General features: G+C 39.5%; 1 protein-coding gene across 2 annotated transcripts in view; it reads left to right on the forward strand.

Annotated features, from left to right (window-relative positions):
* ARID3A (AT-rich interaction domain 3A) overlaps positions 1-12496 on the forward strand; it is a 74360-nt gene that overhangs the window by 35527 nt on the left and 26337 nt on the right. For both annotated transcript variants that reach the window (XM_026670990.2, XM_026670991.2), the window contains exon 4: positions 11012-11084. In XM_026670990.2, coding sequence (XP_026526775.1) covers positions 11012-11084 — 73 coding nt within the window. The remainder of the gene's footprint in view (positions 1-11011; positions 11085-12496) is intronic.

Consider the following 12496-nt stretch of genomic DNA (forward strand, 5'->3'; position numbering starts at 1 on the left):
TGGCAGATGGAAATTTTGTCAGTGAACATATTTTCTAAGTGCCTTCCAAGATTTGTTGGTATGGCAGCCATTGATAACCATTATTTAGTGAATAAATATTAACATGATAATAATTCATTTCCCAGCCATGTGGTTATTCCAGGGACTTGGAACACTAGTAACAACCATAATTTCTGATACTGAGGACAAGCTTTGGCTAACTGGTGTTTTAGAGGTTGAAACCAGCAATAAAAATTGCATTTGGGACAATAACACAGTAGCGGGGTAGGAATACAGACCTTCTCAAAAAGTTGTCATTCATTTCAGAGACAGATTATTACCCAGAGGTGGTAGTGCAAAAGAGGAAATTCCGCCTAAGGGAATCATTAGAAAAGCATTAAAGGAGGAAACTGACAGAACCCAAATGTATTTTTAAAATTCAAAACTAAGGTACATTCTCATTTGATTATATCTAAAACAAGATAGAGAATTTGGAGAGGGGAGTTCAGAAAAGGACAATGAAAATTAATAGATATATTAGTGTCCAAAGACTCCATCTGGTTTTGCTGCAATAAAATAGCTCAATTGTCTCTCTGAAAATTGTTACAAAACGACAGGGGATTGGAATCTTGCCCTGTGAGGAAATTTATTTTACTGCTTTGATTATTTACAAGTTGCCTAGGGCCACAAATGGGAGTGGTGTATACATTATTTAAATTAAAGACTTCAGGGCTGGTTTTAAAAGTTACTAATGACATAGAGAGATGAATGGACAAAAATCTTTTGCATAATACTGAAACTATCATCTCTCATTGAAACAAATTGGTAACAGCTGTTATAGAATCATACAAGATAAAAGTTAAAAGGCCCTTTGAGATCATTTAGTCCAGCCCTTTTCCCAGTGCAGGAATCCACCACTAAACAACATCCTAGCCATCTAGCTTCCACGTAGCCACTCCTCAACACAGTCTGTGCCATTGTTGAGCAATTCTTACAATTAGAGGTTTTTTCTTTGATACTTGGATTTTTTTTTTTTTTAAAAAAAGGCAAAGGCTTCCCTTGTCCAGTCGTGTCAAACTCTAGGGGATGGTGCTCATCTCCATTTCCTAGCCAAGGGAGCCAGCATTGTCCGAAGATGTTTCTGTGATCATGTGGCCTGCGTGCTATGCTGAAGTGCACGGAAGGCTCTTACCGTCCCACCAAAGTGGTACCTATTGATCTACTCGCATTTTCATGCTTTCAAACTGCTAGGTTGGCAGGAGTTGGGGCAGGAATGGGAGCTTCCCCCATAACATGATATTGGGTTTCAAACTGCCAACCTTTCAGTCAACAAATCCAGTGTCTTAACTTCTAGTCCACTGTGGGCCCTATAGGCCACCGTACCACTTCCTTGTAATTTAAGCTTATTGTTTCCTCTCCCAATTTCTGGAACGATTTGAAGAATTCTGGCTTTTCTCGGCATGACAACCTTTAAGATACTTAAAGACAGCTCCCCCCACCACAGCTTTCTCTTCTCCACGCTAAACATACTAAGTGTCTCCAACGAATCCTCATACATTTTTCAGGCTCCTTGTCATATCTTGATAACTTATCAGAGCCTTTCCTAAAACTGGGCACAAGCTTTAACTTCTTTAATGCCTTTTAGGATTGCATTTGTTTTCGTTGTAGGGATATCATACTCTTGGTTCTTGCTTGGCTTATGATCTGCCAGGACAGCCAGATTCTTTTTATAAGAATAGCCGCCCAATAAAGTCCCATCCATCCTACACTCATGTCTCTGATTTTTGTAGGACTCTGCATTTTATCCAATTGAAATGCTGATTTCTGGGCATACCAGGATCCTTCTGGATCTTGATGCTGCCCTTCAAGGTGTTTGTTCTAGCTTTTATTGTTGTATCATCTGCAAATGTGATCTTTTTTACAACTCCTCGCTCAAGTCATTTGTTCAGGGAAACAAAAGGCACCATGCTTTCCCAGAGTACTGAATCAGCTTGTGAAATTCACTCACACAAGATGTGCTGATATCTTTAAAAATGGAAAAGGCAAATTCGTGAGGAAAAGTGTCAGTAGAATTCTTTTAGCTTTTTGGAAGCTTCTTGTTTAGAAGCTATCTAGCTCAGAAATGGCCTGTTTTAAGAAACCAGGTAGCAAGACTTGACGGGTTGTTGCTGTTATATTCTTAAGCTTGAGAGCACATGGAGAAGCTTGGAACACAAGTAACTATCTCATTGTTAAGGAGCATCGATGAATTTGTAAGATTTCCCCATGATTCAGTGGAACAATGCCAAAGACTGTGTTCCTTGGAGCCCATATTGAGGCTTCCATAATGCATACTATTGAAGATTCAGCCTGTAGGATCAACCCCTTACACATACCACCCAGTGGAAGTCATGGACAATTAACCAGTGGCATGGCTTGCCATCAGAAGTTGTGGGTGCTCCATCACTGGAGGTTTTTAAGAACAATCATTGGACAACCATTTGTCTAAAATGCTATAGCAGGAGACCCTATAGAAGACCTCCAGGGTCCCTTCCAACTCTGTTATTCTGTTATGCCTCCAAGTGATCCAGTGGATTACTGCTGTAATACTGACCTTCAAGTGGCCACTTAGCTGCAACAAGATGGATTTTTTTTCCATCAGAGGTTTCTGAAATGTGTGTGTATGGTGAAAGTAGCTTGCTGGTTGGGATGAGGGGAGTGACATTTTAAAAATTGGCCCCAGCTAAGGGGATGGGCACCCAGCACACCTGCTCACTTCAGTCCCCTGGTGTAACAGGAAGCAGCCCTTGAAACTGCAGATTAACGGGCTTCTTGGTTTCGAATGTAACCTGATACGCAAATAACATTTCAGTTCCTCAATTTTTATTATCTTTTTTCCCCAGCCCTCTCTTCTGATATCTGAGCTTTTGAGCAATACTTATTTGAATATTTTGCTGTTAGTCCCCACACAAAGAAAGATGTGATATCCGTTTTATGGATATTATTCTGGTTGCCTTTTTATTCCACCTTCTTGCAGAAAATTCTCTGGGTTGTTAGATATGAAACAGAATAGTCAAATTTTGCTTGCTGTCTTGCTTTTTTTTCTCATTAGAAAAAGCTAAATGCCTTTTATTCACAGGAGGGTTTGGGTTGGTTTTTTTCCTTTTTTTTCTTCAGAAATACATGTTTGGTGCTTCTCTCAAAGAGCTGCTGTTCTATTGTCTTTCTGATTAGAATCCCTTCTTGGGTCAATATCTCATTCAGAAATATGAGAAAAGAACTGCTAGCAAAAATGGAGGCCAGTTCTTTACGCTGAAAATATCAACAGTGAGTTTGCTGTTCGAATGTTTTGGGCAATGCTAACTTGAGTTACTCTTTTTGGAGAAGCCCAATGAATAATGACATTCTTGAAAAGTAACAGCAGGGAACTTCCTTCTCCAAGAAGATGTGGATGCAGTGGTCAGATTTAAATAATTGTATTTATTTAAAAGTTGCACTGACACCTCACCCCCCAAAATAGTGGGGCTAAAGTATAGGCCTTATACTGTCTGCTTGCTCCTTCATGCAATGTGTCCTTATTGTTTCAGGGCATGGCTGTGGAAAGAAAAGACAAATTTGATATATAGTCTCCCCCCCCCCAATCTCCTTGCATAGAGACTATCATTATTTTGTCTTTTATCCTCAATACTGCCGTGGCATCATCCTGCTTGCAGTGTTTCTACAGCTAAGCATATTGTTTTTGCTCCAGTGCATCGATGCTGCTCTCTTGGAGTGTTCAGAATTTATTTCTTATTTCTCAACGGTTGTCACCAAGACCCTTATTTTCTGCTTTCTCTCCACTATATTTATTTAAAATAAATTTATGTTAATTGCTGCCCATCTCAGATTCAATGACTCTTGGAGGCTTACAACATGGGAAAAAAACATTGAAAAGCATTAAAACCATCCATTGTAAAAAGCACATCAGATAAAAACATTAACAGATAAAATCATGGATACAAGATGGCAAAGAAGGGAGCCTGACATACCCAGGAGATTGGGATGGGAAGGTGGGGTTGAACGTTAGTCAACTACATCCAGTATGAAGCAGGAGCCACAGCAGACAAGGCTCTTCTCTTGGATCCCGCCAGCTGAAATTCCTTGGCTGACAGGATCCCCAGAATGTCCTTTGCTGGTTCTGGTGGGGCAGGCCAGTCCCATTGGAGTGGGACTGGACCCGTGCCATGCAGGGCTTAAAGATGATAACCAAGACCTTGAATTGCACCTGGAAGCAGACCGACAATCAGTGTACCTCGTGAAGCGGTGGTGTAACATGGCTACTCTAGGGACCCTAAGAACTGCACACGCTGCCACACTCTGCGTCAGTTGTGGCTTCCGAATGATCTTCAAGGGTAGCCCCATGTGGAGCGCATGATCATTAAGTACTTTCCATCTGTGGGCAGTAAAGTATCGAAACACACACCAGGTGGAGATGAAGGGAGCACATTGAGGAGATATTGAATTGGGCAAGCCAGATCTAATATGTGTATTGTCTCATGTAAGTGTGTGTTTGTAAAGACATGGGTCACAATAGGCTCTTTCCTGGAGGATGAGATTTAGTTGATTCTCCACTGAATATAATTTAGTTTCGTGTAATGTGAAAAGATGTCTTGAGAATGAGAAATTTCTCAGCTATTATTACTCTGTACACAATTGTAAACTAAGAAAAACTTAAAGGTAGAATGCACAGGCATCCACTCCACCTCCTTAACAACCATCCTGAAAATAAGTAGGCCCAGACAAAATTGACAATTGTATTGAGATTTAACCCAGACCTTCTTCCCCACCTCCCTCCCACTTTTAAACTTATGTTGCTTGGCCCTTAAATAGTCTGTGTTACCAAACAGTCTTGAACAAGCCCAGGGGTGGGATTCTACCAGTTTGCATCTATTCGGTTGAACCGGTTGTTAACATTCTAAGCAGTTCAGAGAACCAGTTGTTAGAAGAAATTACTGGCCTAATCCTGTAAGGAAGGCAGGAAGGAAACATTCTGGTATTGCTTACAGAAACTGCTTCTCCATTAACCCTTATTACATTCTTGGCAGGATTAGACTTCCTGTCTCAGGAATGTCTCTGGAGCATTTTTCCCTCCTTTGCTGGTACTTTGATTGTATGGAGTGACCATTCAAAGTTACAATGGCACTGAAAAAAGTGACTTATAACCATTTTTCACACTTACGACTATTGCAGCACCCCCACATTCACGAGAGGCCAGGCGAGGAGATGCGTCCCTCGATGTGAGCGATGTTGAGTTGGCCACACCCAGCCAGTTACATTACCATCAAGCCATGCCCACCAACTAAGCCACGCCCATAGAACCAGTTGTTAAAAAAATGGAATCCCACCCCTGAACAAGCCTCTGCCAAATTCTTGCTATGGTATTTGTAGTTTGGGGGACTAAACAAAAGCTTATTCGCTGATCTATTTCACATTCCTCTACCCATACCAGGGACTTAATCACATATTTCCTTTCAGTTCTGCTTCCATTTTATTTATTTATTTATTTATTTGATTTGCCAATTGTTTACAAGATAATAAGTATAAGTGTATACATAGTTGTGAATACATGAAATGGGTACATATAAGAAAAATAAAAGAAGAATAAGAGAAACAATAGGACAGGGACGGTAGGCACGTTGGTGCGCTTATGCATAATATCACTATTATATAATATAATAATATCACTATTATTATATTATTATAATATATATATATTATAATTATATTATAATTATAATATAATTATATTATAATTATATATTATTATAATTATATAATAATATCACTATTATTTGTTATCAATTTGAATCAATCCAGTCCATTGAAAATTATGGGCTGTAATTTACTATGCTGATCTAGTGAGTGTTGGTAGATAGATTTTTTAAAAAAATGTTCTCAGTCTTGGGTGGAGAGAGAAGGACATCACTATACCAGAGTCATTCAGTAAGTGTCGAGAGGGGCTAAAACTTGGGTCTGCCTGCTCTTAGTCCAGCACTTTGATCTACTAGACTACACTGGCTACCATTCATTTTCATTTATACACTTTCCATCTGTAAATATGCACACTGCCTTTATACAGAGGATTTTTCTGGTTGTCTTTAATGCCACTTCTTCCCTCTCCAGTTGTCTTCCTCCTTTCCAAGGTCAGCTTGCGAAGTAATCAAGAGCTGGCATTTGTGTACTTTTCTCCTAATGATCAGCTATACGTTCTTCACGTGTTTGTGGTGGGGATTTTTTTAGCAGATATTTATCAGACAAATTTCCTTTTGTTTCATGAGTCCGGTTGTTCACGAAAAGCAAAGACTCAAAAAAGTGGGAAGAGAGCGAGCAGGAAAAATACACTCAGAAATGGTTCTTATAAGTGACCAGTTGGAATGAAACCAATTCAGGAACAGGAAGAACCAACGAAGCTTTTAAAAAAAACAGATTGAATGGGTAAACGGCCCGTCTCTTTTCTTCTTGTCTTCTGCAGCCCGATAAAAGTTAGAAAAGAATTTATGATGTCAGTGTTAAGGCTGGAAAATAGTGTTCCTGAGCTACCTACCATTTTCCTGTGCAGTGGAGGATTGACTGGGGAGCAAGGGCCTTCCGTACCCTTTCCCAGCTCTGGTTTCTGCAGCACCCATACACATTCTTTTATATCCTTTATTTCCACAAGATAGGCATGGTGCACGCTCTTTCCCAACGTGGTGCCCTCAAGATGCGTTGGATTTCAACTCCCAGATCCCCTCCCTTTAATCAGAGAGCCAGTGGAAATTGACCTGAATGCTTCAAGGTTACAAAAGATAGGTAGAAAGATCTCTATGATCCCTATGACTGGAGCTCTAGCAGCCTGGACCATTTTAAAATTCAGCTTTTTCATTGCTGGCATCTGTCTCTCTCGCACACACAGAAACCTGGCACTTTCCAGATGACTAGGGCAATGGTTCTCAGTGTGGGCTATGCAATTCCCAAGGGGGCCACACCATATTTCTAGAGGGCCACAGGCATTTCATGGTACAGTTTACTTTACAGTATAGGTAGTCCTAAACTTAGGACCACAATTGAGCCCAAAATTCCTGTTGCTTAAGTGAGACATTTGTTAAGTGAGTTTTGCTCCATTTTATGACTTTTCTTGGCATGGTTGTTAAGTGAATCACAGCAGTTGACAAGTTAGTACCATGGTTGTTAAGTGAATCTGGCTTTCCCATTGACTTTGCTTATCAGAAAATTGCAAAAGCTGAACACGTGACCCTGGGACACTGCAACCCTAAATATATGCCAGTTGCCAAGCGTCCAAATTTTGATCATACGACCATGGGGATGCCGCAACAGTCATAAGTGTGAAAAACGGTCATAAGTCCACTTTCCTCAGTGCCATTATAACTTTGAATGGTTACTAAACAAACTGTAGCCCTGTAATTTTGAGGATTACCTGTAATAATAAACAATGCAAATGGTAAATTACCTCCCCCCCCCCCCAGCTTACATAAATTATGAGGGGAGTCACAGAGGTAAATTAGGATCAGAAGAGGTGCCTGAATAGGAAAGGTTGAGAATCCCTGGACTTGGGAATGCCAACCTCCAATTCCCAGGCTAACATGGCCAGAGGAATATCTTGGAGAAATAATTCCAACATGATCTCAGACAAACTGATTCTGGAAATATGAGGCTTCCCTTTGGAATGTTTGAGCACCTATATTTTGTTGGAAGGCATGTGCAAATCCCAGTTGGCTTAGTTTGATAGGATTTATCATTTAGAGTATCTGCAGAAATGTATGTTAAAGGGTGCTGGGCTGCTATGCACAATTCTGATGGCTAATGGGCTTATTCTTTTAAGCCCTAAATGGACAGTATCAAGGGCCTGTCAAATGTAGACCCTGGTTTGTCTCAGGAAAGTCCAGAGACTCTTCCGTTTGTCCTGTCCAGAAGAGCTGGATTGATAGGGAAGGGAGATATTTCCATTTTAAATGTTAAATGTTTGCATTCAAATTATGAAAATCTCACTTCCATAATTAGTGTGCATTAGTACTCTGCTATTGTTGATACATTCTTACCGATGGTGGAAACTTCCCATTTTGCTTGGTGCATGACTTTTCTGCTATCTTTTGTTTTTTTTTTTTTTGCTTAATCAGTCTGTTTTATCAGTGCTGTTATTAATTTGGAAACTTATTCTATTTTGGAACTGGTTTAAGTTCATTTAATTCAATACCTTCAACCATAATAAGTATTTTCACTGTCTTTCTCCACATCTCCCAGAATCTTTCCATTGATAGCTTCTGATAAAATTATCTCGTTAAATATTTCAGACGAGGCGGGGTCCTACAGATTGGACCTATTAAAGGCTGTGTAACCATGTGCAGTGTCAAAATTTATGTGGGGTGATGTGATGAGGACAAGCTGAGGCCATCCAAGCTCAGCAGCTGGTCCAGCAAGGAACATTCTTGCTGATTGAAGGCTATTAATAGTTGGGAATTGAGAACAGTGGGGCACACATGTTCCACACATCAGGGGCAGAGCGTTCCTGCATGCAAAGGGAATTGTTGCACCAAAGGATCTATATGATACACCGATGACAAAGCAGTTCCTCACTCAGCTCATGCAAAGGAAAAGTGTGCTCCAATTTAGTTGGTGCATAATGGAACACATGTTTTTCTGGCTAGCAGGTGGTCCATTTTTTCTTTCTTTCTCAATTTCACATTCCGTTTGAAAACTATTAAAGATTCAAGAGAAGTTTTTGTTTTGTTTGTGCTCTGTTCCTGCAGTGATGCAAAATTCCAACATTCTTATAATGCAGCAGATGGAATTAATCCATGGGGTAGAAAAACAGATTGTGTTTATTTCTTTAGCTGTATGACATTGCCTCCCATATATTCCAAGACACAGATCCTCCAGTTCAGCTTAAAATACAGATTTTTCATTGCTCGCGCACCCAGAAGCAAACTAGACATGCCTTTTTATTTGTCCTTCCAATGTTGTGAGTTTTCCAGAAAATTTTGACTTGGGAAGAAAGTTTTAAAAAACTTTAAATCTGGCTTCCACGTCTTGCCTTCCTCATCATATTAACATCTCACATTTCCCCAGCCATTTAATATTTAGCATTTTAGGTAATTAGGGAGAATGCAGGATTATAAACAAGACGTTTGGAAAATATAGATCAGGAATGCAAAAAGTGGGGAGTGGAAGTCTTGTAGACCTACCTGGGTCCCTTTTACAGCTCCCAACCTCCATCCAAAGTGGGGAGGCAATAATTTGGGGTTTGATTCATTTTGGTTTGCAATTTTTAAGACCTAGTGGTGGGATTAAGAGACAAGAGGATAGAGATGATCCGATTGAGCTCATTCAGATTTTACATATCTACATTTCCTTCCAATTTACCTTGGTGAATTTTTGCTGCGACTTTAAAATAAGAAATTATCTGTACATGACATGAGTTCAGAGGAAATGTGCATAAATCTGCATATGAATGAAAGCTTTTTTAAAGGTTGGTATGTATTCCAATATAGCATTATTGCTGAAAAGGCATTTTCCCTGCTGATGTTTTAGAGAAGGTTGGTTCATTCCTCTAAAATGTCCTTCTAACTAGATTATTTTGCATTTCCTGATTTTTTTAAAGTGACACGAGTATTGAGTATCATTATGCTATAACAAAAGGATTGCAAACTTTTCCTTACTGAAAGCCAAAACAAATGTTTAAATATTTTTTTAAAAAATGAAACTATTGCTATTTCGGTCATATCATCATCTATGTGATTACTGAAGTCTTGCATGATTCTCTTGGAATAACAGTGAAATTTTGTGAGGATTGGCAATCGCATAAAGCATTTCAACATATTAAAAAAAATACTTTGATTTTGGCATGCCATTGATACCATCTAGGAATGTTGCAAGTATCTTATTGCCTACAGAAATAAGTCATTGTCGCCTTCTTCTGTAGTAAATAAAAGAGAAGAAATATTCATGGATTACAATATTACTGTTTATTCCAAAACCTTTGCAGCTCTTTCCATTTCTTAACTAAAAAGCTTAACCTAGACTAGCATTTCCATTAATTTGCAGTAGTTTTGATCAAACAATAAAAAACTACACCCTGATTAATTGGCCAAGGGGGGGAGGGTGCCTTTTATTTGTTGGAATGTCTAACATTTTAAAATATGTGGCCTCATGGGTAATCTCTGACCACAGAATTAGGTGGGCAAGAAATCCAGAATGGACCAAACACAGGACACAGTAGGAGTTTATTCTGTCCCTTGGCTGTCCCTTGAAATAAAGCAGATTTCTCTTTGCCAGTTGGTGGGAGGAAGGAGGAGGAGGAGGAGGTCCTAGAAAGCAGATGAGAAGATGGTTAGAAAATTGGCTGGGTGCCTCGTGTGCGTGTTTGTCTGCTGTTATCCTGGTGACTCCATTGCTCATGCAAATTGCTGATCTTGCAATTTGTAATAGCTGCAGAATGTCTCATTAGAAAAAGGAGTTGAGTAGGAGTTGAGGCTTAGCTAAATTGCTGCAACCTCTGAACCAAGCCAAGGAGTTCAGGCTTTATCAAAAACAACAACACCACCCTCTGTCCCTCTGTACATGTACACAAGCACACAAAAACCTACAAACTTAACAGGGTTATTATCCATAAGGAATAATTTTAAGAAGAATCAGATCTGTAATTAGTTTACATTCCCCCAGCATTATAAGCATAAGCGCACCAACGTGCCTACTGTCCCTGTCCTATTGTTTCTTTTTATTATTCTCATATGTATCCATTTCATGTATTCATAACTATGTTTATACTTGTACCTATTATCTTGTAAGCTATTGACAAATCAAATAAATAAATAAATAAATAACAACTGCTGTTAACAACAGATTTACCCCGAGTGCCCTGTTTATGTGCTAGCTTCAGTGTGCTGTTACAATGGGCTAGTTGTCTACATTATACAAGAAATATTGGAGAAGTTGGAGAAAAGTGTCTGAAGCTATTTTATTTTTGTCCCCTGATCTTTTTTTTTCCTTTATTTTTCTCCCTCCCTCCCTTTCTCTGCAGTTATATGAACTTGATGGAGATCCGAAAAGGAAGGAATTCCTGGATGACCTCTTCAGTTTTATGCAGAAACGAGGTGAGCTTCCTTTCCTCACTATGGCGCATGCTACAGATTAACTTTTAGGGTTCTTCCCAAGTTCAGAGGCAGAGAGAAGGAGAGAAGGGCAGATTCCCACCAGTCCATAATTGGATGATTCTTCCAGAATTGAGGAAGGAAAGTAGCTTTGCATGTAGAAGGCTCCCCTGAACCCCAGATTCTCAGTTTTCAAAGATCAGATATAAGAGATGGAGATGGCCTCCATCTTTTTAATCCTGTGGAAGATGCTGCTAGTTAAAATACTTGGATTAAAAGAACAGCAAATTGACCACAGATGGATAGATGAACAAATTTGTGCTTGATGCTTCTGCTGACCCAGTCTCCCCTGAACCATGGTGAGTAACTGACGAGTAAGCCAGCCCCAGACTATTGAGAAAGCCAAGATGGGGCCCAGTTATTCCAGGAGCAGCCCTCTTGGGCAGCATCTTTAACATATATATAAAATGGCTAGTAAATGGAGAAGGATTTTGTTTTTTGTATTTTTTATTTTATTCTCTTTTTTTGATGTCTGAGGTTCAGTTACAATCAGAGTTGCTATGGGTACAATGGGAAAGTCTTAGCGCAGAATTCCCCAACATTTCCGGCTTTGGGTACTGGGGGGGAATGGTTTGCGCAAGTGGCCGGCAAGTGTGGGCAGCTCTGTTTGCTTGAGTGGTCTGCACTTTTGCTCACTGGCTGTTTCCATGGCTCAGTTGCAAATCCCTCATGGCCCGCAGATTGGGGACCCCTGGCTTATAGTGTTCCTTTTGTCCCCGTTTCTCCCTTTTCCTATGCGCAAGGATGGCGGCATATAATCACAGAGAAAACAAAATCAAAATTTAAATGGTGTGACTAGAACAAGCCCAGTTTTGCACTTTGCCTTACTTACATTTTCTCCAAGATTCTATGCGCATAAAGCAAACTGGATTTAAATGGCCTAGCTTAGCATGTAATCTAAATGGCCCCTCTCTTACATATGTGCAAACAGTGGTCTTTGACTTTATCAATACAGTGGGACTATATTAATGATCATACTCATCTGGCAAGGAATTATGGGATGTGTAGAAACAAACTGCTCAGAGATGTAGAGAATCGTTACCTCACAGATTCTGGGATTTGTGCTGTTGGTAGGAAGAAAGTCCAACTACGGAAAGACATCTGGTATTATTATACTTTGGGCCACTAATTTAAAACAATCCTTATATAAATAGTTGTGTAAATAAAGACTTGCATTCTGTGTAAATTCTATAATTACATTCTGTAATTATTCTGGTGTCCCAGTCAGTTACGTTCCACCTAAATTTCAGACCAAAATCTGGATTTTTACCACGAAACAAATTTTGTCTGTCAATTCTGTTATTTTCTGAAGTGGAAATAATGCAGCTTCATCATTCCATCTAATTACCAATTTA

Source organism: Notechis scutatus, chromosome 1 (assembly GCF_049901735.1).
Source record: "Notechis scutatus isolate UNSWTSFEM ecotype Mainland chromosome 1, rNotScu1.2, whole genome shotgun sequence".
In the NCBI taxonomy this organism is placed as follows: Eukaryota; Metazoa; Chordata; class Lepidosauria; order Squamata; family Elapidae; genus Notechis; species Notechis scutatus.